General features: G+C 37.4%; 3 protein-coding genes across 4 annotated transcripts; 1 reads left to right on the top strand and 2 right to left on the bottom strand.

Annotated features, from left to right (window-relative positions):
• The first annotated feature begins 854 nt into the window (after nucleotides 1-854).
• On the top strand, nucleotides 855-9,730 carry LOC306884950 (proteasome subunit beta type-2-like). The gene is made up of 6 exons (XM_079441216.1): nucleotides 855-1,068; nucleotides 1,803-1,925; nucleotides 2,203-2,273; nucleotides 7,600-7,762; nucleotides 7,852-7,901; nucleotides 8,510-9,730. Exons 1-6 carry the CDS (start codon nucleotides 978-980, stop codon nucleotides 8,609-8,611), a joined length of 600 nt encoding a protein of 199 aa, XP_079297342.1. The 5' UTR covers nucleotides 855-977; the 3' UTR covers nucleotides 8,612-9,730.
• Nucleotides 9,634-24,381, bottom strand: LOC306884949 (transcription factor AP-2-epsilon). Of its 2 annotated transcripts, none has more exons than XM_079441214.1 (7): nucleotides 24,253-24,381; nucleotides 16,013-16,462; nucleotides 14,140-14,194; nucleotides 12,009-12,240; nucleotides 11,805-11,923; nucleotides 11,363-11,501; nucleotides 9,634-10,337 (listed from the first exon to the last, which is right to left on the bottom strand). In XM_079441214.1, exons 1-7 carry the CDS (start codon nucleotides 24,295-24,297, stop codon nucleotides 10,076-10,078), a joined length of 1,302 nt encoding a protein of 433 aa, XP_079297340.1. In that variant the 5' UTR covers nucleotides 24,298-24,381; the 3' UTR covers nucleotides 9,634-10,075. The 2 variants fall into 2 exon arrangements, with proteins under 2 accessions (XP_079297340.1, XP_079297341.1); XM_079441215.1 differs by lacking the exon at nucleotides 24,253-24,381 and adding an exon at nucleotides 17,783-17,993.
• LOC306885213 (uncharacterized protein) lies at nucleotides 18,699-23,497 on the bottom strand. Its single transcript, XM_079441604.1, has 4 exons — nucleotides 23,322-23,497; nucleotides 22,289-22,460; nucleotides 19,856-19,935; nucleotides 18,699-19,728 (listed from the first exon to the last, which is right to left on the bottom strand). The coding sequence occupies exons 1-4, from the start codon at nucleotides 23,352-23,354 to the stop codon at nucleotides 19,345-19,347; spliced, it is 669 nt and encodes a 222-aa protein (XP_079297730.1). The 5' UTR covers nucleotides 23,355-23,497; the 3' UTR covers nucleotides 18,699-19,344.
• Nucleotides 24,382-24,399: the final 18 nt, after the last annotated feature.

Raw genomic sequence — 24,399 nt, 5'->3', positions numbered from 1 at the left:
AAGAGTGTCTTGGCAGGGTAATTAAGAATGGCCTCTAAACACAGAAGTATGGCAGGAACACTCCAGATGAAAGTAAATGATTAAAATAATTACAGACACAGAGCTGACGAGCCGGAGTGCGGGGTGGCCGCTGGACATTTGTCGGTAATTAGATAATTAATCTGAATGCAAATGATGAGTCCTAACGAAGCAGTCAAGCTGAACCAGTGACAACTACCAAAAGAGAGAGACAGGGAGAGAGGAATACTTTCATCACATCGATACACAATTTTCCGTCTTAAAAAATTCTAAAGCTGCAGTTCTGCACAATATATAAACAAAACTAGTAAAGACTGAAAGCTCTCAGACAAAATAAGCTAATATTTTTCTCACTATATATCTAAATACTATGAAGTGTATTAATTGCACCCCAGTATAGGAAAGGGACACAAAGAGGCAAAACTAATGAACATGAATGGGACTCTTTGTAGTGGTTGGGGGCTATAGAAGTTCCTGCAGCTGAGGGTATACAAGATCTGAAACCCCTACTGTCTAGACAACATGATCAATCATTCGTATTCACTGAAGCTCTATGGGAATGGAATAGGCATAACACTATACATTTTTTACTAATGCACTGCAAAACATAGGCCTATAATAAAATCACAAGTCTTAGCGTAATCTATCTATTTCTATCTAGAGAAACGGAATATATAATTCTAGAGATTTAATATAATCAAAGATTGTCATTTCTATCAAATGTCATATAACTAGCCTATTATATATTAGATTTTATTAATTTACCTTAAAACACTAGTTTACCATGTGCATAAACAGATCATCACGTGACTGCAGTGCACGCGCTCTCTGATGACGTCCAAAGAGTGCGCCGCCGTTGAACTCCATTAAGGTTTTGCTGTGTAATATCTGATTGAGCTGCACTGAGAGTCTACTTACTCATCAGAGCGTGTTTTTTGCCTCTAAACTCGGTCCGCGATATGGAATACTTGATCGGGATTCAGGGGCCAGACTTTGTGCTGGTTGCCGCAGATAATGTAGCAGCCAGTAGTATAATCCAGATGAAACACGGTGAGTTTAACGTGTAGTAGCATGTTAGCAGCATGCTAACCGGCCAGATAACAATTCATAATAATCTATAAAATGTTGTAGACCACAATAATTAACCACACTTCAATGTTTATACATATCTGTCTTAATTGCATTTAAATATTGTCGCCACTTCTGAATATATGGCAATTGCTAAGAAGTTTTAGCCGTAGTAGCTACCCCGTGCTAACACAGTTTGTGCGTTGAACTGATTTGCATATTAATACATTAAAATCAGCCTATTAAACTTCATATAGAATACACTTTTAAACTTCAACGCGAGAAACACGTCAGTTATTATATTGTGATTATCCTCGAGGGTCAGTGAAGCGTCCTCGGATGAGTTTGCGAATTATTTGTGAAAGTGAAAGTAAGATCGCCTCCAAACCTCTATAGTATACGGAGGAGTCATATTAAAATTCAACTTATTCACCACAAAGAAAACTCCATACAGTAAACTTAACCTTACTTCATAATTCAGATAACGTAAATATTGGGAAATTTTGCTGTCTTTATTTTTGAGAAAACAGAGTAAAAATGTTGACATCTTCCATGTACAAAATTTAAAAGAAGCCCTGGTTTCTGTTTCCACAGAAAACTGTACAGGTCCGAAGGTCAAATAGACCACTAATTACCACCAGACTGTGTTAGGACCAAAATGTGTTAGGGTTGTGTTGGACATAATGTTAAAATGACTTGTTGTGTATATTTACCAGATTATGACAAGATGTTCAAGCTTAGTGAAAAGATCCTGCTCCTGTGTGTGGGTGAAGCCGGTGACACAGTACAGTTTGCAGAATACATTCAGAAAAATGTCCAGCTTTACAAAATGAGAAATGGTAAGCGTTCATTTTTCTTTCTTTTTTTAATCTGAAGGTTAACTGATTGTAATGGAAAGTATCTCCAGTATAGTGTAGCACCCCTTTGTTTTGTTGTTTTAACTCTAAACATCATTCACACAAATTTCTGGAATAAAGTTAATTTCGGTCTTTAGTTTAGAAGACAAAATTAGCATTAGAATTGTACTTTTTCAAATCTATCATTATCTGGATATGTGCTCTACATTGCAACTTTTTCTGTTGTTTTCTGAATTGTTTCTGGCATGTGTTTCTGCAGGATATGAGCTCAGCCCAGCAGCTGCTGCAAACTTCACAAGGAAAAACCTAGCAGACTATCTGCGGAGCCGGGTTGGTACAGAATCTCTGCGTTCAAGCCCAGAATGTTCTATGATCTGTGAATGCATTTTTACATCTATAAATATTCGATAGTTTGTTTCCAACCCTTTATTTTTCAATAGATTGATTACACATTGTGTAGACCGGTGATTTCCAACTTGAGATGCCTCTAGAAATGATCAAACATACGGTTACTTGTAAAATGACCAAAAAGCAAATAATTTTTCACCTTTCTAGTCTAACTACACTTGAAAAATTGCAAGAGTCGATATACATTATTCAAAAGGGTATATACAGGAAACCTGTGTGAAAACAATAGAAATGCCACAAAAATGAAACGCTTTGATATGCAACAGTGTATAGTGACTAAATACACCACTGTTCAGAAGTTTGGGGTTGGTAATGTCATAGAAATAAACTTTATTACAACTTTAAATACTGATTTTTGATTTCAGTTTTATTATATGTAACGCTGGACCACAAAACCAGTCTTAAGTCGCTGGGGAATATTTGTAGCAATAGCCAAAAATACATTGTATGGGTCAAAATGATTGATTTTTCTTTCATGCCAAAAATCATTAGGATATTAAGTAAAGATCATGTTCCATGAAGATATTTTGTAAATTTCTTACCGTAAATATATCAAAACTTCGTTTCTGATTAGTAATAGGCATTGCTAAGAGCTTAATTTGGACAAATTTAAAGGCGATTTTCTCAATATTTAGATTTTTTTGCACCCTCAGATTCTAGATTATCTTGGCCAAATATGGTCAAATCCTAACAAACCATGCATCAATGGAAAGCTTATGTATTCAGCTTTCAGATGATGTATAAATCTAAATTTTGAAAAATTGACCCTTATGACTGGTTTTGTGGTCCAGGGTCACGTATATTCAAATGTAATTTGAGAACTTTGAGTGTTTTCAGTAGCCATTACTTCACTCTTCAGTGTTACATGATCCTTCAGAAATGTCTTATTATTTGCAATGTTGAAAAGAGTGATTTTTAATATTTTTGTGGAAGCCGTGATATTTTTTCCATAATTCCATTTAATAGAAATAAGCATTTATGTACAATTAAAATCTTTAATAACATTATAAAAACTATTCTTTACATTTTTATTCAATATAATGCATCCTTAACATTTTTCTTAAAAAAAAATAAAAAAAATCTTACTAACCCCAAACTTTTGAATGTATACATCAGTTAAAAACACATTTTCAATCACTTTTTCTTGCACATCTCTTCACTTTTTTCTCTCTTCAGTCCTTTTGTCGACAGCAACGCGAGGTGTGCCACAGAGTATATCTGAATGCATCCATTCAGTGTAAACTGTTCTTAAAAACAGATGCCAGTATTTTTTGAATGTGTGGAGGTGATATCAAGGTCTCAGAGGTCGTTGACACCTGCGCCTCCTATGTAATGTGATCCTGCTTATATGATACATTCTCCAATTGTGTGTGTGTGTGTGTTAAACTCAGGGCAACATAGAGTGCACCCATCTGTGTAAAAATGGGCTTGTCGCCATCCTGGCTCTTTTGTCTTGTAGTGTGTGTGTTAATTTGTTAGGAAGAGTGTAACTGCCTCCTGTCACAATAGCAGAGTGGAGAAAATGATTACAAAAAACAATTAGAGCAAGCCAAAAGGGGGGGAGAAGGTGGGAGGGGTGGTCTCTGGGGGGCTGAGAAAGTGCTACAAGTTCATATATCCACACGCTTTTAGCTCGTCTTAACATAAATGCTACTTGCTCACAGAACTAGCGAATAAATGAGTCAGTTTCAATATTTTTCCTCGAATGTGCCTCAAAGCAAGGAACGTTGACTAATAGATTGTTTTGTTCACATATTGATACTTGCATACTGCCTTAATCCACGATGTGTAACAATATTCAGAGGAAAGTCTCAGATTCTTCTTTAATATAAGGATTATGGGTACAACCTTGCGTATTATTTAACCCATTTCATTTGTGCTTAAACCCTTCGGGATGTTTAAATGAGAGAGATGTCATGCACGCTTTAAGGACCAGTTTTAAAAAAAACAACTGGGCCTTTGGGGCTCCCCTGGAGTGGCTCCTCAGACAGATCTTTACGTAGAAAGAGAGGCGGCAGATGCTCAGATAGAGTCCAACGTACTGTTCGAAACTGGCTTTTTGCAGCCAAAAACACGTTTTCTGTGGTTGTTTTATGTGCTGTGCTTTTTATTTTAACCGTGTGCTGCATCCAACATCCCCTTAAGCTCTCTACAGAACAGTCCAGCAACAGTTTGCCATCATTGGCACACATGAAACATTATTGGCCGCTTATTCTCTCCCAGCACACTGGCACAAATAATTACTGGTGCCATATTGCTAGGCATTCCCCTGTTCTGCTACAGATGAACAATTAATACGGCAGATTGGGCAGAGATGCCAAAGAGGAGAACATATCCTAGGGCAGTGGGCAAAGGGATGGGGAGCGCAGGAACAGAACATGAAAGCAAAAGGCAGGATGAATGAATGATATGGTACAATTATCAGTCTCTATACGAAACGTTTGTTTGGTGTCCCTCAATTTTTGTAACGGGGACTCAGGTGAGAGGAAAGGCTGTAATCTTTGAACCGTAGCTCATGAGGTTGGTGCAGGATGTGGGAAACAGGTGTTGAGTTTATACACTCGGGGGAATTTCGTACAAACTCAAACCTCGTCTTTCAACAAGCCCATGTTCCTCTAAACCCTCCCTGCTGGGTGTGAAGCATATTGCATAGGTGAGCTTCTCTAGGGGGTGTTTACTTACCCAAACGTGCCCCAGAGACCCGCTGAGAGCAGGGGGATGGCCCAGATCAGGTTAAAGCCTCTCAGGTGAGTTGAGGGGGAGCTACTGCTGTCTCATCCACGCTGAAAGGAACTGGACATGATACTATATATTCACATTTACACTCTTAAAAATGAAGCTTCCAATTAGGGGTTTTCACATTGATTCTATAGAAGAACCAATTTGGCTTTCTTTCAGTAAACGGTTCTTAAAAGAGCCGTTTTGTGTGTGAAGAACATTTTTCTGTTACAAAGAGCCATTTTTGGTCATTTAAAACATTCTAGATGTTAAATTCTTGTAAAAGAAAAAATAGTAAAAAAAAATGTTTTTAATTGCACTCCCATTTTTTTTGTTAGGCTGTTGCTATGTGGAGTGTTTCTTAGGCCACATCTACATGAAGCCAGAGCTTTCCCTATCATATCCTTTTTTTTTTTCCTCGTTCTGAAAGAAATTCCGTAGACACTGTTTTGTCTCAAGAAATATCTGTTTATCTGATACAAAATGTTTACGTATACAGCTAAATGTGTCTCCATGTGGACGGGACCCTAGAATATCAAGCCAAAAGAGCCCACAAGTTAAGAGATTCTGGTCCTAGACTCAGGTTCCTCTTTTGTTTTTTAACCTGTTTTATCGTCCACCGGCTAAAAAGTTGTACATTTAGTCGTTTAGAAAAATAAAATCTCTCTTTGAAAAGAGGAGTTTTCTGAAAACCTATTGAGTGTTTAAAGAGCCATTATTTGGACTGACAGGAAGTCTAGTCTGAATATTTAAGCCCAAAATATACTTCGTTTTTTATATGTACGTTTAACTCCAATTTAATGGGTACAAAGTCATTTTTATTGCTCATAACGTCCGGAGAGAAAAATTGCAGACACTAGAAACTTTCTAATGCACAGTTTGACCTCCTGTCTTTGCGCGCACTATTAAATGAACCGATTGTGTGCGTATGGTAGAATACACATGAAAAAGTAAAACGCTCGCATTTGCAAGTTTACTTAAGGCATAAATGTTTGCTTCAAAACTGAGGTATACTTTAGGCTTAAAGAAACGTTTTGTGTATTTTTGTGGTTTTGAAGCACCCTACAGTCAAGTGAGAGGAATTTACTGTCCTAAATGTATCAGTACTGTGGATAGCTGTACATGTGCATTCGTTGCTGCTATAAAGGAATCCACCCTTTTTGCAGAATTTCATACCCATTCACCAATCTCCCAGAACAGATGTTTTTGGGAGGAGTGTGGGAAAGAAAGAGAAGTCAGTGACTTTATTAGAAGTCAGTGAAACATTTAGAATGATTTTTGAAACTGATATCTCAAGGTAAAACAATGCCAGTTGCTTTAAATCATTAGTTAAGTATAAAGTGGATATGTCGGGTTTCTCAAACACTCTTTGGAAGTCCTACAGATGTCTTACACTTACACATTAAACTATGAATTTTAACACTGGAAAAATTACACACTTCACCTTTAAATCCACCCGATGGCACCAAATTTGGCCGATTGCAGTGGAGGCAGAATGTGGATTGAAATCTCCCTATCTGAGAGCCGTGCAGCCGGGAAACATAGGGGAAAAGCGAATGTAGTTTCAGCCGAACAGAGTTTTGAGATAGAGGGAGGAAGAGGACTAAAAGAAGTTTTAATGAGAGCTGGCACTGCTCCAGGGCATAGGGATGAGGGCGGGAGATGGAGGGGAGGAGAGAGGAGGTGGGTAGGTGCTCGCGGCAGCAGGGGTGCCGTCTTCCTGCAGATGTCACACTGCTGTTGACACCAGCGACCCCCACCCCCACCCCCCAGACCGCTCCACACTCCCCTCCCCCCCCTTCTCTCCCCTTTCTCGGCTGTTTCACACCCCTCCCTTTGCTCTCCTCTCTCTCTTCTTCTCTCTCTCCCTCCATCTAACCCATTAAAGTTTGGTGGTTGTTGTTTTCAGTCAGATTTTTTGAGTCTATGCTTGAATTTTGCAACATTTCTTTTTCATTTTATCATCACACTTTTGTTATCTACTTGATACTGATTGGTCAGTTGCTGTCAAGTATGTTCCCCGAGGCAGTTGATTCTCTACATAACTCTGCTAGTTTTATGTCTCCCATATTGCGGAATCCAGTTTCCACCATAGAATAGAAATAAATAAATTTAAAAAAGGTAATTTCAATTTATCTCCCAATTCTTCTGGACTTCTGTTTATAGTTTACATCTCATGTAATGCCAAGAAATAAAAAAGTCAGAATTGTGAGACGAAAAACCATTGACATTTTTTATTTTCTATTCTGTGGCATTAAAAAAAATAGTTGTGAAATTTTAATTTAGAATAAAAAACAAAAATCAGAAAAGTTTGTTTCTTGAAATTTATATCTACGAATTATGAGAGAAAAACTCAATTACATGGAAAAAAAGAATTGTGACAAAAAGTTTTATTTTGGTTTTTATTTTGGTTTTATATTGTGGTAATGACCTACTGAAACGCACATCTGGCTGTAATTACATCTCTTCATTTTTGGATTAAGTGATACATTTTATCTCTGTTCTCTGCTTTTTTTTCTCTGTTTTTTAGACTCCATACCACGTGAACCTGCTCTTGGCAGGATATGATGAGACCGATGGTCCAGGACTGTACTACATGGATCACCTGTCAGCACTTGCCAAAGCCCCCTTCGCCGCACACGGATACGGTGCCTTCCTCACTCTCTCCATCCTGGACCGATATTACAGACCAGGTGATTCTGCATTTTCACTTATGAGGGTATAATTACTACTATTTTATTTACTGAGTTCTAATCCAGTTTTTCTGTTCTTCTCGCTCCAGAGCTGACTCGCGAGGAGGCTGTGGATCTGCTCAAAAAGTGTTTAGAGGAGGTGAGTTGGTGTCCATATGCTGGTCTGTTCATCCATGTAATTTCATAATTACTGTTGATTGCTGTGGGAAGCATCGCTATCACTATTGTTCGTACTAGGAGTTAGATTCAAACATATCCCATAAACTTCTCCAAATCCCACATTTTTCAAAATGAAAAATATAATTTTCTGTTTGAAAATATTTTTTAAAATGTCATTTTTTTCTGATGGAAAGGCTGAATTTTCTGCATCATTACTCCATTCTTCATTGTCACACGATCTTTCAGAAATAATTTTTCGTGAAACATTTTTTACAATAGTTTGACAGATAGAAAGTTCAAAAGAGCATTTATTTGAAATAGATATATTTTGTAACATTATAAATGTCTTTGCTGTCATCTGTGCTGAATAAAAGTATTATTTTCTTTAAAAAAAGAAAGAAAAGGTGGCGACCACTTGGCTGTGCCTTTTGCGCCGACAAGAACCACATGTTCTTCAGAAAGTGTATATATCCTTCTGTTTTGATTCAGTGGGTTATACAAACCACCTCTGAGCTATTTCGATCATGGGTTTTGTCATGTTTGCGACCTTTTATAACTGTTTTTGTATATTTCCTTGTTCTCCAACAGCTCAAAAAACGTTTCATCCTGAACCTGCCTTCCTTCAGCGTTCGTTTGATCGACAAAGACGGCATCCACGACATGGAAAAGCTTCCCGTGGGCCCTAAATGAGAAACTACTGTTATTCCCCTCTAGTCACACTCTTTTCTACTGCAAATGTAGCCCTCTGTGCTCTAATAAAAACATTGACCCCCTGTTAATTATACGGTCGTCTTATTTTCCTAACTTTTTTTTTTTAAAGAGGATAACATTTATTTAGGCTCATCATTTTGTAGATTTTGCCGTTTCCCACACCAAAACACACTCAAAAGTATGTTGGATCTGTTTGCGTCGTACTGCGGAGTACAGAAGTTGGCAAAGAGGGGAGAAAAAGGAGCGGCGTGCACTTATGCTATCTTTGGATGTGTACTTGTTTCCTCACTGCTTTGTACACAAGTGTTTTTGCACTCACACGAGCTCGTCTCCTTCCCCTCTCTCTCCTCCACAGACAGGTGATTAATAAACATTAAACAATCCCTCTCTCCTGAACACACCGGAATCTAAAGGGACGAGCAGCATATGTTCGCCTGCAGGCAGAGAGAAATGCAGAGCAGCCCTGCTGAGTGTCAGAGACAAGAGAGATGAAGGGAGGGAGGGGGTCATGGCGAGGGGGAAGCGGGGAATTGACACTCAGGATGGGTACGTGTGTGCGCTCGTGAGTGAGAGCCGGCAAGGGGGCAGGTATGGAGATGGAGGCCCCTGAGCAGATGAAGAAAGGTAGAGTGACAGATGGGGTGAGAGGAGACAGAAGCCGTGTAAGAGAAGAGCCTAGCAACTGTTTAGCTGCGTTCGCTGACTGTAGTGATTGCCGAGCCCCCGGGGGGTTAGTGGTCAGGACTGTTTTATCTCAGAGGTAATTCTGCCGGATTTGCAACTGTGTCACATTGAGGTTTCGGTTTGGGTTAATGTCACCCTGCCTTTAGCAAATGGGGCTAGAAATTTCAAACATCCCCCTGGGTGTTCAATTTGTATCACGCTAATTTTGTAATCACGCCAGATTTGTACCATGCCAACAAGTCCAAAAACCTGCTAGTTGTGTATAAAAAGTTGTGGGTTTTTTTTAATCAGGAAGTCATTCTCAGTATCAAGCTGTTGAATTCAGTTGTTGGTTTAATAATATATTACATTTACATTGCAATACGGCAATAAGAATAACAGTAACATTGATAATAAACATACAACATGAAGTACAAAATGACATTTTCAAATTCGTTTGTCAATACCTAATTACTTTTACGCCCCCATACTTAATTGTCCGTGCCATCTTTTGATTGGTTTAGGGGCCCGATCTCCAGAGAACACCGTGTAGGGCTCCATATAAGTCAAGTCATGGGGATCCATTGGGAGTTTGTGGTCCGCATGCAGCACGAAGCATCGTGGCATTTCCTCTTTCTCTGGAGATCTTGGATTTCATCAGAGACGAATGCAATCGGTTCGTACAGGCGCGAAATGGTGGGGTGAACGAACACATTCGTACACATAAATACACTCATACGCTCCTAAAAGTGAGGGAGGTTGTGTCTTTTTCCCGATTGTTCATTTGCGGTGCTTGAGTTCCTTGTCGTGGTGGCTTTTTCCTCCTCCCTCTCCTTTATCCAGCAGTTTTAGGGCCTCTAGCAAGTAACTCTGGAAGGCCGACAGGGCAGCGCAGATGGCGGGTGTGCCGAAACCATGGGTGAGGAGGCTGAAGTGGGTCAGGCTGCTTTGCACCCCAGGCTCCAGGCAGGGGGTGGGGCGACTGGCGCCCAACGGCGATCTGTCCTGCGACATCAGGTCCACAAACTCCTTGCAAATCTCCCTGAAGACATGAAATGAGAGGTGAACATGAGTACGCCATGCTATACATGTAAATAAACAGTTATTATTGGCTTGCAGTAACTGGCTGAAAGCAGTTCTCAGTTATTTTACTAAAGTTGTGTCAGGAGTTTTCAAACTGGGGACCCCAGAATTTGCTGAGGGTTGAAATAATTTTGTACCAATTTATTTAAAAAATGTGAGATCAATCACAATATTTTTTTTTCTATTGACTGCCCTAGTTTTATTCTTTTCTTTGGGTTTATTTTAAAAAATAATAAAAAAAAATTAGTAAAATTCTCAGATTTTACATATACATATATACAGTAGCTATATACATTTTTTTGTAGCCCATAGAATTCCTTATTTATAATACAAAGGCAGCCATATATTTTCATGTATAAAGACTTGAGACTAATTTATTATATTATTCTTTTATTATTTTAAAATATTTACATATATTTAAATACAAATATGTACACACACACATATATATATATATATATATATATATAATGTATATGTGTGTGTATGTATATAAAACATTTTTTTTACATATATATATCTCTATATATAGGGAGTAAAAAAAATTAAAACTTTGTATATGTGTGCATGTATTTATAAAACATAAAATCTGGAAAATATTTAAATTATTGTTAGTTATTGTTTAGGTAAACATGAAGAATAGCATAAAACTAGGGTGGTTGATAGAATAAAATGATTGTGATTGGCCAGTGCATGGAAAAAAAGACCATTTTTAACTTTAGCACCCTTGTGGGACCTACTGGACCCCAGTTTGAAAAACCCCTGATACAGACTTTAGTAAAATAACTCAGAACTACTTTGTTACATTCAAAAACAACACCTGGTTTAAATATGAACTATACCTGAGTGCTTTAGGTTTATTTCACCATTCAAAGAATCTAAACATTTAAGTATATCTACGCCATTCAAACATCTTTATTATGACTTATTCCTTAAGTAGAAGTAATTGAACCGCTTGAAGATCTCGGCAGATCTAGAACTTACTTGGTGGCCAGCAGCATACTGCGTCGTGTGGGCAGCTGATCTCGGTCGGTTTGTCTGCACAGATACTCTGCTGTGGCCCGGGCGGGGAACTCGGTCTCGCACACGTACCCGAAGTCCCGTGCGAGATGAACCGCCTCACCTGAGAAGAGAGCGTGAAGATTGAAAAATGGAACTTGAATGTGCTGACTGAAAGCTTGAGGTGATAATAGGCTCTCGAACGTTTAAAAATGACTTCTTAGGCACTTATAATTTTAAGTTAACACTCGCTGGAAGATTATTGCTTCACATTGCTTGACATTAACATCTACGTTCTCGCCATAAGTGACTGATAATGTAGTGTATTTGTGCTGTGTTTGGGACAATTACTGCAGCAAGTACGAGGCGGTGTCTCAGCAGAAGATGTTATTTGATTGTGTCTGGTTTTTATTAAACGTTTCAGTACCTTCCACCAGTGCTGTGAGGAGTGTGACGTTGGCTGCCTTTCGCCGACCGGCAGGCAGGTTGAGGCCGATCTTCTCCAGACGTTCTCGCAGACAGCGGCCTCCGTTTTTTGACTTGGCTCTGAAGGAGAACAGGTAGAAAAGATTAATACTTCAGATTCATCCAACACAGCTGATGTTCTTCTTTCTCGATCCCTTCCATTCACCTGCGCAGGACTCCTCCGAGCAGCGAGGCATTGAGGCACTCAGGTGGGGCCAGGCGTCTCTGCACTTCTCCAACTGTGACCTTGTACTTTGAGGTGGAGCTGAGGAGCGACAAGCGGCCCGGGACAGAGCAGAAAACCTCTGCGGGGTTGGACACACCACCCAGACCCAAGCCTTCTTTAGTGAAGGACAAGGCAGACACCGCTGAGCCATTTAGCTTTGATGGGATCGGAACTGTAAGAAGAAATAGAAAGCAGTTTAGGGTATGTGTGCCAGAATTACTACAGGAGAGTGAAATCTTACTTTAAAGAATGTGATGATTTATAAAAATGTGATAATTTGTGCTTTTGGGTTTGCCCTTCTGTTTTAAAACCTTTTTAAGACGCTCTCCCACAGGTTGACATATGTTGTCTCAGTGACACTGTGTTTAATTTCTGTTTCTCACTCTTATTTTCAAATGGTGTTGCATCTCCATTGGGGGAAAGCTTTATTGCATCTGTTGTGCACACAGTCGTTTTCACTTGTATTTATAATTAAAGTTTTCTGGCTGCTTAAAAATCTGACTTTTAAATGAACCCAACGATTACTGTGTCGAAAATAACACAATGTAATAAAATAGCAAACATGAAACTGAAAATTAGGCTGTTATGCATTAACCAATTTAAAGCAGACTTTGTATAAAGATTTTTTTCCCCATTAAACCAAGGCACAAAAAGGAATGAGACACAAACCTCCATTCAAACTCTAATAATGATTAGTGTTCTGGGAAGAACAGACTACCATTGGCTTTTAATTTGAGCTCAAGTATTTTTGTTACATCATTCCTAAAAACCTTCATTTGTTTTCATAAGATTAGCCTGTATGCAGACGCTTAATCGAGCATTTGCTTATGCCACATCTGTGTGGGCTGGATTACATTAAAATGGGTTTAATTTAATGTAACAATTTAACAACACCACCCATATCCCTTCAAAAGAACTCAAAATATTTAAGTATCAAAGTTCAAAGTTTGCTTGTAGCCTACTAAAAAAATGCGTTTGTTTGGGGTACGTTTTAGTATCGGCTGATTTCTCATCAAAAATGCTGTTATTTTCACTTTATTATTAATAATACATCGGCAATAGGCCTATAAGCAGGCTTACAAAAATTAAGTAGGCTTTCTTTAAGATTGTTAGAGGAAAGTATTTGTAGCTATAATTCACATTATTCAAATGTAATAATCATCCATCCTCCAAAAAGTCGAATGCTGAATGTTTATGAAGTGATACGTCATATGCCACAGCTATCACTGCGCTCCCGTGTGTCTTCGCGCGCTGTTGCGCTGAAGCAGCGCTTCTCTCCTCCCCCTTTCCAAGGATTGGCACATAACACACTGTGTTACTGTTTATATTATCTATATCCCTTATTGTAGAGGTAAAATGCGCTGTAGTATTGGCTTTCTCCTTTTCGTGGGCGGTATGCGCGTCTTCGCTACGCCCTGCGGTGCAGCACTGATTTGCGGACACAAACGAGCTCTGAGCGCGCGGCCGAGGTGCTGGAAGTATCTCACATAAGCTGTGAGAGCAGATCCGTTTATTCATGTAGGCTTTAGTTTCTTCTCGACACAGAAATCTCCCTACACCCATGAGTATATAATTGATCCATTCTGTTGCTCGGTAAATAAGCGAGATTTCATAGAGCACTAAATATATGCAATAAATCTAAAATAAATGCATAAGTAATTGATGAAAATATGCTGTACTGCACTGCAGAAAGTGATTTCAGAAGCTATCCTCATTAACTATCCAATGCATTTTTTAAGTGGAAAGGAGTAGTGATGCTCTGAATTCTTCATAACTTTATTATCTGCTCTCTTCCTCCATTTCGCCTTTCTCTAATCCCCCTCTTTCTCTCATATGACCATGAACAGTTCATTAACAGCAACTGCCTTAAGGGTGAAGGCAGAGGCAGTGTGCTACAGGATTTCTTGACTTCAAATGAAATTGCAGAGCTGAATTATTTTGTGTGTGTGTGTGTGTGTGTGTGCTTGACTGAATCCTTTATGGTGTCTGAGCAGCACATAAAGTCTTTTTTTTTTTTTTTTTCCAAGCTGGAGAGGTCACCCCCTCTTCTTTATATGCATCAGACTCTCACCTTTCTTGATAACAGAATGGTCCAGGATCCCCAAAGCGGATGCCTCCTCCATACCCTGTTAAAACCGAATAGCATAACACTATTACTTCACTTAATTTAAACTTGCTTGCTGTTAGTTATTGAAAATGTTTGAAAAACACTTGCAATTATTTATTTTCTTAATTATTTAAATTATTAGGATGGTGATAATGGTAAAAAATATTCCTGATTAAATACAGACTATGAATATATTAATTTTATCTGTATAATTATAATCAAAAACTGGTGATAAGACCACACTGAATACTGTTGTGTAAAGTAATTTTAATAATGTATTTATAAATATTTGTATTTATATTTTGTATTACTATATGCTCCTTAATTTAAACTAGATATATTATTAGATCTGAGTAAAAAAAAAAAAAGTGGAGGGAATGAGAGACATTTGTCCATTTAATTTGTCGCAGGAATGACCAAGCAAAAAAAATAATGTTTACGCTTATTTGTAGCGTTATGTTTGGCAAATTAAACTATCAGGCTTGTTTCCGTCTAACTCAGCTCTCGGAAATGCTTCTGTATCATCAAAGGGAGTCCAGTTGTTTGTTGAATAATTGGCCGAGGAAACCGATTGGACGCGCTGTAAGTTTCCTGTGACAGACAGACACGAACTCATTCTGCACCTGCCCACTACTGTTGTTTTCTCAACTGAAAGAGTGAAAGAACAAGCCATTATGTAGCTCGAGCCGAAAATCAAACGAATTAAAAGCAGATTCTTAAGAATCTTATGTGGAATGATCAATTTAATGGTGATTCTTCAATAGTAGCATTGTCGTTTTCCACCCTTTAGGATGGTTTTAAAGAAGCTTATTTTTAAAAGATAAATTAGTGGCTTTAAACTTTATATATTGTACCTTTTCTTTTTAATTATTTTTGTAGGCTGTTTTATTCCTCAAGTAAGTCCTACAGTAAGACTTTTGCATCATGATTTGCTTTTATATGTGTCATTACCATACCGTTCCTCTGGAGACTTTTAATTGAGAAAAAAAAAAAACATTTTTACTTTTCTACTAAATTAATTGACTGTTAACTTTAAGTTCAAGGCTCATCCAACTTTTCTCTGAGAAATGTCATTACCATCTCACAGCATTACCATTACACATAATATCTAAACCATCAAACATTAAAAATCCACTTTTGCACCAGATATTAACATTTTTAATTTTTTTTTTTTTTTTAAAGATCAAGCAGTCAGAGCCTATTGAAGAATCTCGCGCGTTTTTACGTGTAGGCTACGTTGTTTTCTTTATTCAAGGAACCGTATTTTTCAATTTTTTTGGCTTGTAATCTTTTAAATAACATTTTAAAATACTATGTATAAAAATATTTATCTGTTTTAGACAACGGAATTCACTAAAAATATAGACTATAGCCTAGATTTGTTTTTTAATCTTCAGTAAGGAAAAACAGTGTTTTATTATTTTATTTCAAAGTAGCTAGGCTAAATGCATTTTCACACAAACACACAGGGTCATCACGGAATAAATATCACTTTAAAGCACTCGTGCATAAAACAAGATTATAAAATAAATCGTTTTAGAAAATATTTACATTTCCGTTTGATGCAATGTACATACACATTTTATCATTCATTTGGAACACTCTTATTTAAATAAATTGCCTAACAAAACAGATAAACAAATTATGTTATGAAAAGCCTGAACTGTGTAGTTTACATTTAATGAAAAACAGCTGTAAAATGTGTAAAAAACAATCGTGAAATTTAAAAAAAACAATATCAATGCTTTCAAGTTTGATTGAGCATGATTCTTGCTCACTATTTAATGTGAAAAAAAAATAAATAAAAATAAATAAATATAAATGTGATTAAACTCACCTGAATGTCATCCAGACCGTGATGACCCACTGCGTGCATTCCCAGAGGACCTTCACCGAGCGCCGCTGCTCCTTCACCCAGTCCATGATGGAGCAGCCGCGGAACACCCGGATACTCCCGCCGCGGATCTAAGCTCAGAGCGCGGTGTGACTGCGACAGTAACCCCGCGTCCTCTGAGCGCGAGCGCTGGGAATGCCACGCTGCCTGCTGGTGCTGATGGAGGGAATTGATGGACGGATAGGGGTCCGGTAAATGCGGGTATCCGGTGTCTTGGCTCTGGGAATAAGACAGTGAGGACTGGGGGTATGGAGGTGGAAAGTAGGGCGGCTGGAAGTCAGACGCCGGAGTGTGGCAAAGCGGGGGAGCCGATGAATACGCTGCCTGGTTCAGCGAAGAGAGCTGTGAGAGTCGCCCGCTCGGAGAGGAGCTGGACAGTCCGTCCGCACGATCCTGTGGGTAAAAAACAGTTTCATGAAAATCCATCATAACTTTGACAATCTATGGGTCCGCCATATAGCCAATAAAAGTTACTGACAATACACTTATAAAGAAAAGATCACATTTTAAACGTAAAGTGTTTTCATCATGTCATAGGCTAATTGATGCTGATCCCTGTATCCATCCATCCATTTTGTTACAATGACTTCTGTCATTTCTATTAAGGCTTTTAGAGTTTCGATTAGTAATTAAAATCAAAGTGCAATGGTGAACATCTTGGATATTGAAAATAGCAATTATGTTTACATTTTGAATAGTGGGTTGATTTTTATATATACAGTATATGCAGCATAATTAGCCCTCTTTGTTAATTATGAGCTGTGTGTAAATACAGTTATTGTTATTAGAATTATTTATTGAATTTACATGTGGTGTGTGTAACTGTATGTCAAGTCTTAGGAAAGATAACTGCAGAATCTATATTAATTAATTAATTTATTTTTTACTTTATTTTCTGGATTTCTGGTCATTAAATTAATGGTTGTTAATCGTAGCCTATATTCGTTAGATATAGATACATACTAATTAAAAATGCTAATAGCTTAACAAATGTTCCAGAAATGTTCCAGGGCTTTCTTTCTGTGCCAGGTGTTTTAATGATACCCACTGTTTTAAACAATCAGCATTGATAGACAGACAATAGATACAATTAATGCTGCTTTACAGGATTACAGGCACAGAAAAACACGTAGGCCTAATAATTTTGCTTTTTGTGCTTCTATAATTTTCCTAGCCATTTTCTAGTTTCTCGGATATTTTTAGTAAAAAAAAATTTAACGACTGAAACCCTGTAACAAATGAATGTGACAGCATCTTTCATTTCTACTTTTGCAGATATAGGCTACTCATTTTACATTGGTTTGTTTTATTATTCTATTTAAATTTAATATTACATTTGGCAGTTTTTCAGCTCCGTCAAAATAATTGCATGTGATAAAAACAAATCAAACCGAAGTTTCTGTCTAGCCTTTTTCAGCCACCGAGTTTAATGGTTCTCTTTGTTGAAATGCAAGATGTAACTTTCAAGTCACTGTAAGACAAAGACTAGTCTGTTATCTCCGTTTAGACCAATGGCAGCATGTGACATTTGCAATGAAACACTCCAGAACACTTTTACGCTTCCATATTCTTCGCACACTTAATACCATTGACCCCGATTACGCTCGCGCGTCTGCGCTTTTATCTACACACTCATCGCAGCTGATATCACATGACAATCATCTCGATGAAGAGTCCAACAGATCAAAAGAACTTTGCATCAGTTTAACTCACCATGGTCGAGTAGGTGTGGACTAACATCTGGGCACAAGAGCTCCAATATGCCTTTTACGCGTTGACTTTAACAGCCTCCTTATAGCCTAGAAGTCAATAAAACCCTGGGATTTCGATCCATTAACTATACCTAGATAGTCCCAGTGATGTTCTCCTCTCTGGATGATGCTCTATATCAGACTGTCCCTGTTAATCACAACCGAGTGCTCTTATAGCGCTACACTATGGGGGAGGGGTCGGGTAGACCACCTTAAAGGGACATTAATTAATTCTTCTAAATTAATTAATTCTCTTCATTAATTTGAAAAATACTTCATCTTTTTATTACGTTTTCTTGCAGGTTAATGGCCTAGTTCACTAAACTTTGACTATTTGAAAAATTCCACGTTTTTGTTTTAGCATATAATAAATTTTTATTTATATAAACATCATAGACAATAATGATGAAAAAGTGTAGGTTCTTAGACTTTTTTTTTTGCTTTATTTTTTTCTACAAGTCCTACCAGCGATCATACCCCTACTGAATTTTAGAAAATAAATCACATATTGTTTCTAAGTGCGAAAAGCATAGGCCTAGATACTTTTGAAATCAAGTGACAATCTACACTGTCAGAAAATATGTGCAAAATTTGTACCTTCAGGGGTCCAATGGCTTGTCACTGGGGCAGTACCCTCAAGGGTACACCCGTTGTACCCTTTCACATGGGTACGTATCTGTACCCTTGCAGTATGTACCTGTCAAAGGCAAATATGTACCTCTGCTTACTAAATTGTACCTTACAGTGCTATGGTACCATTATGTACCTTTAAAAAAGGTGCAAATGTGTCCTTTTAAGGGTACTGCCCCAGTGACAACCCTTTTGTACCATTTGATGGCAAATTTGTACTTCATACAGCATATTAAAAAGTCCAGAATGCTGTTTATCACATTTATTAAACATTCAAAACTATTAAATTGACATTTTTCACAGGATGAATGTTTTTAGCTTTATGACAATGCCACAACAGGATACATTGCGCAATTTTACAATGAAAAAGCAATCTTTTTCCAACAGTACATTGCATTAATTGTAACTTTATACCCTAAACATTTGATCATAAACACACATTTATTAAAGATTAAAAACTATTACATTCTCACATTTTTCACAGGAGGAATGTTTTAAGCTCCATCACAATGCGTCATAACAGGATGCATACATTGAACACCTTTTTGAAAAAAAGTTGTTTAGACTAACTTTTTAAAACATTTCATAAAACTGTAAACAGCAAGAACATTAAGCTTAATATTAAACTTTTTTTTTTTTTCAAAATCAGTACAAATCGCATTAAGTACATTTTTCTACTGCATTCTACATTTTCTAAAACCAGTTTTGAACATCAAGAATTTCAAAACAATAATTTTCCAACAGTACTAATTTCATTAAGTGTAACTTTAAAATATGATGTACCGGTTCAACCAGCCTAAGCTTAGATTTACAATGTTCTTTTAACGTGTGGAGAGCTAACAATTTTGGAAGCTTCTTCAAAAAAAATCCATTGACTGTACCATTTCTCTTATTTCAGGACATTATAAAATGTTGAACCCATTTTTTTTGAAGATGGCAAGTAATAAAAGAGTCGCAATTCTCTTTAAAATAACAAAATAAAAAATTGATGTCATTCACTATTTCCTGCTGGACGGTCTGTGGAATGTGATTTTTTTCTCTACATTTAAGAATGAAACTGAAGAGATTTTCTTTGAAGTTTGTCAAAAGCTCGTTCCTACTAGGTGGAGACATTTCATCTGTCCTAGGCTGTAGCTCAATTATCCCTTCTTCAACTCCTAGTCCCCTGCACACCTCCACACCATCCACTTTAACAAGGACTTGAACCCTCTTGGAGAAAGCCATTTTCCAGTCAGTTTCTACCAACTGTATGTTTGGGTATGGAGTATCAGCATCACACTGTGAAAAGCAAAAATAAACACAAGAAAAATTATATCAGTAAAACAATGCTACATCTGTCAGAACTACATAACTGGTCATGTATCAAGAGAATTACAAAGTGATAGTTAAACAAATAGTTCCATACCTCTCCTAGTGTGATTAAGCTCTCAACCTTCTCTTTAAAGATCTGGGGCAGCAGAATCAGTGCTGCACGGAAGTCAGAATCTATTGTAAAATAAAATAAAATAAATTAACTCCAACAACTAACTTCAATAATTTAATATTAGAAATTGCCTGTTTTCATATTCATTTATACCTCCCATAAGTGGTTTCCTTTACTCATTGTTAGTCATATTTCAGTCAAAAAAAAAAAAAAAAAAAAACGGATCGAAGGAACACTCCACTTATGGGTGTTAACCCACATTTTCCAACTCCCCTAGAGTTAAACAGTTGAGTTTTACCGTTTTCGAATCCATTCATTTGATCTCCGGGTCTGGCTATAGCACTTTTAGCTTAGCTTAGCATAGATCATTGAATCGGATTAGACTGTTATCATCTCGCTCAAATTACCAAAGAGTTTTGATATTATTCCTATTTAAAACTTGAATCTTCTGTATTTACATAGTGTACGAAGACTGACGGAAAATGAAAAGTTGCGATTTTCTAGGCCGATATGGCTAGGAACTATACTCTCGTTCCGGCGTAATAATCAAGGAACTTTGCTGCGTTACCATGGCTGCAGTAGGCGCAATGATATGACGCAGCCCCTGAAAATAGTCCCCAACTAGGTAACTAGTTAGGATATAGCTGGGGACTACTTTCAGGCGCTGCGTAATAATCAGCCTAGCCGTATCGGCCTAGAAAAAATAAATTGCAACTTTTACATTTCTGTCAGTCTTAGTGCACGATGTAACTACAGATAAAAAAAAAATACTACAGGATATAGAGCTGAAAGATATTTGCCATAAATGACCCGGAGCACTTGTTATGTGATCCACTCCGCTGTTTTGACATGCTGCTCACTTAAATTGGTGCTGCCGTTACAACTCGCAGTCCGGATGGATGCCAGTGTGCGGATGCGGTCCGCCTTTTGAATATCAGTTATACAAGTATTTAAAGATAAAAGACTAGAGTTGCTTTTAAAATATTCATGAGTCATTTTCCTTGAGTCAAGTCTGGAGTCATTTCTGGTCGAATCTGAAGTCTATAAAAATGCAACTCGAGTCACTAACTCGAGTGCCCATCTCTGGAACTAACCCTTTAAAGTGACGGCAGCCCAATCATCCACAGCAATCACACCTGAAAATCTTACATTTAATTGATCCTTTTTCTGTTTTTTTTGTCCAATGGCTTGTAATTACATCCTTTGTTCTTATTTTATTACTGTTTACTGAGAATGTTTTACTCTACGTTAGACTAGTATTTTTTATAGACTTTTTTGTCCTTCTTTCTTCAGTCTTAAAGAATTTTTAATTTTTTTTGAGGAAAACCTTTCAGGAATGTTCTCCATATAGTGGACTTCTATGGTGCCCGCAAGTTTGAACTTCCAAAATGCAGTATAAATACAGCTTCAAATGGCTCAAAACAATCCCTGCCGAGGAAGAAGGGTCTGATCCAGCGATCGGTTATTTTCTAAAAACGTACAATTTATATACTTTTTAACCTCAAATGCTTGTTTTGTGCATGCATACTCTGTGCACTCCGGTTCAAGACAGTTAGGATATGTTGAAAAACTCCCATCTCATTTTCTCCTCCAACTTCAAAAATTATGCTACATTACTGTTTTACCTTTTTTTTTTTTTTTGATCTTTGCATTTACACTTTGTAAACACTGGGTCGGTACTTCTGCAGCGATGCAGGATGATTTTGAAGTTGAGGGAGAAAATTAGATTTTTTAAGGTAGGAGTTTTTCATACTACCCGAACTCTCTTGAACCAGAGGTGCATAGACTACGTATACACGTCACAGAGCTAGACAAGACAAGTGTTGCAGGTTAAAAAGTATATAACTAGTTATGATATAGCTGGGGATATAGCTAATTATATAAATTGTCATTTAAAAAAATTAAAATAAATAACTGATAATTTTGCTAGATAAGACCCTCTTCCTCAGCTGGGATGGTTTTGAGCCTTTTGAAGCTGCATTTAAACTGCATTTTGGAAGTTAAAACTCATGGGCACCATAGAAGTCCACTATGGAGAAAAATTCTGAAATGTTTATCATCAAAAAGCATAATTTCTTTACGACATGAACATCTTGGATGACAAGGGGATAAGTACATTAACTGTAAATTTTGTTCTGGAAGTGAACTTCTCCTTTAGTTAAACTTATTTCCAGCAAGAATAACTATATTGTGACGTAACATTATCGTGAAATAAAATTACTCAATCATGTTATAAGATATTGGTCACATCGCCCACTGCAAGATCAGTTTCTCATGAAGATATTGTATGGACCAAGCACAAATTTTCAACAAATGTATTTGTTGAGCACCTATACTTTTAATTAACAAGACTATCAGTCTTTAAAAAAGCTCAGAAATTGATGATCACAAAACCACTACATTTTAGGTCAATACCTGGTAGATCTTCTGCAAGCATCTCTTCTCTTGCTTCTTTGTAGACTTTGGCCAATGGAGCATTTCTTTGAACAAGCTCAAGCACCTTTGGCACAACACTGGTAAAGCCGTCCTTGAAGCGCTGACTTAAACTGACAGTTGATGAATGCATTCGGTCAACTTCATCACACAACTGAAAATTGACAAAAAAACGACAAAGTTAATCATTCACTTCCACTAAAAAAATAAAAATAAAGATTCTAATATTCTTTGTTGCGAACTACGGCTCCGTGCATTTAAATGCCGCTCCATCTGAAAGCAGGTGATGGAGATTTACCGCTAACGTTAATCAAACCGGCTTTACTGACGAGATACGCATCACAATAGATTAGAAACTTCTTTCACGAGTTTACCGGTTTTGATAATTAACTTAATGGTGAACAAATTTCACTTGCTGTCTTTGGAAGGACTCGATGCCGACGTAACGTTACGCCTCGATCTGCAGGACAAATGATTAGGACTCTCTTGGACTTTAGAATGTTATTTAACTAGCAGCTATGTACCAAATAAAACTGATATAAATCAACACGGATGATATTCGTAAATTATATCATTTCAGACTGACTATGAGAGGCGTTAAAATAAAACAAGACAGGCGTTCGCTCGCGTCCGGAGTGAACACGGGTAACTTAACGTTAGCGTAATTACAAACTTCTGGAAAACTGAGTTTATAAATCTGTGGTAAAAGCTGACACAAAACGCGATGGGTTTGAAGTGTTTCTATGGCCGTTTCACCGCTGTTTTATCAGCGTCTCGAGCACTGTCTCGCGGTAGAATATAAGTTATGCGAAAAGTTGTATCTTAATTTCTGGCTAAATATGAATACAAAATAACTGCAATGATAATATGCTTAATGTAATAACAATGGGTTGGTTTTGTCAGGTCAGTGTTTTCGAAGAAAGGTTTACCTCAGGCCTTGCTACAGACGCAATGTCAAGGAATCAAAAGGGAACCAACGGATTTTCACAGTAACCTTACTTAAAACTAAACTTACCTCTGAATTTCTGTGCTTCGTCTTCAGTGACATGTATTCCAGCTTCTTTCAATTTTTCAAGAAGATCCTCCGTCGACAACGTCTGTAGCGAGGCAGCCATGACGTCGAATAACCGTAACGGATGGTGCGGTGCACATTCTCTTCTTCGCGCGCATAATATGGACCGCGCGGGCTACAATCCCATTGGACGACGCAAATTTAAAGAAGACCGGCTGCGAAAATGCGCACTTGAACTTTGAGGCAAAGTAAAAGTACACCATAATGTTAAATAAACGTGAAATAATTTGTCTACATTGTACTTTTGCTAAGAAAGATTAGTACATGTATTCTGTAACTCTAAATTAAAACAAAAAATTTAAACTGCTCTTATATCAGTTTAGAATTCAATTAAAAATACAGGCATACTTTAATACATTTGCTTTGTTTAAAAGTTATCTTGATGCTCTGCATAATTAATAAAATGTCATTTGCTTGTGTACGGTTCAGAAATAGTCAGTAAAGATGTGTCTCTTAAATATATGTGGTTATTTTGTGCTTCTCTTCCAAATAACCAACAACTGATTGTCTTGCTATTTTAGGTGACCGTTTCATACACTTTGGCTTACTCCTTTTGTCACACTAGTGATTGTACCTTTGTTTGGGGATTAAATGGTCCAAACATGGACCCTCTGACAGTTGGAAACATATTTGTACCTTTTTTACCCTTAAATGGTACATATGAGTACCCTAAGGTGTAACTATGACCCATTGAGGGTACAACTTCACCATTTGTACCCTAAGTGTTCACAAACGGACCCCAACGTACCCTTTTTTCTGACAGTGTAGTTCTAGCTCTAAATATACAACAAAAACTTTTTCACTGAAATTTTTTTTTTTTCAAATTTCTCTGATTTAGCTAAAGTTGAAGCACTGATACTGAACTGAAGCCTACCTGTAAGCAGTAAGGTTCTGTCTTGGTCCGTGATTTCCACAACATGTTTCTGGATAAAGTTGTCGTCCTTTGTTGAATTCAAGACGGGAGATAACAGACTATGTGCCCTGCGAGATGAACGGTGGGAGAGAGGTACCGGAGAGACAC

The sequence above is a fragment of the Barbus barbus genome (genome assembly GCF_936440315.1).
Source record: "Barbus barbus genome assembly, chromosome: 19".
In the NCBI taxonomy this organism is placed as follows: Eukaryota; Metazoa; Chordata; class Actinopteri; order Cypriniformes; family Cyprinidae; genus Barbus; species Barbus barbus.
This window is presented reverse-complemented; position numbering and strand designations above follow the sequence as displayed.

Bases quoted from the DNA above. Each gene is read 5' to 3' on its own strand.
- LOC306884950 (XM_079441216.1), top strand. From the start codon at position 978: ATGGAATACTTGATCGGGATTCAGGGGCCAGACTTTGTGCTGGTTGCC. The intron at 1,069-1,802 runs GTGAGTTTAACG...TATATTTACCAG, and splicing joins TATAATCCAGATGAAACACG to ATTATGACAAGATGTTCAAG. The intron at 7,902-8,509 runs GTGAGTTGGTGT...GTTCTCCAACAG, and splicing joins TCAAAAAGTGTTTAGAGGAG to CTCAAAAAACGTTTCATCCT.
- LOC306885213 (XM_079441604.1), bottom strand. From the start codon at position 23,354: ATGTCACTGAAGACGAAGCACAGAAATTCAGAG. The intron at 19,936-22,288 runs GTATTGACCTAA...ATTTTACAATAG, and splicing joins GCTTGCAGAAGATCTACCAG to ATTCTGACTTCCGTGCAGCA. The intron at 19,729-19,855 runs GTATGGAACTAT...TGCTTTTCACAG, and splicing joins GCTTAATCACACTAGGAGAG to TGTGATGCTGATACTCCATA.
- LOC306884949 (XM_079441214.1), bottom strand. From the start codon at position 24,297: ATGTTGTGGAAATCACGGACCAAGACAGAACCTTACTGCTTACAG. The intron at 16,463-24,252 runs GTAGGCTTCAGT...TTTTACCCACAG, and splicing joins CAGAACCTTACTGCTTACAG to GATCGTGCGGACGGACTGTC. The intron at 11,502-11,804 runs GTACTGAAACGT...CTCTCTTCTCAG, and splicing joins CCTCACAGCACTGGTGGAAG to GTGAGGCGGTTCATCTCGCA.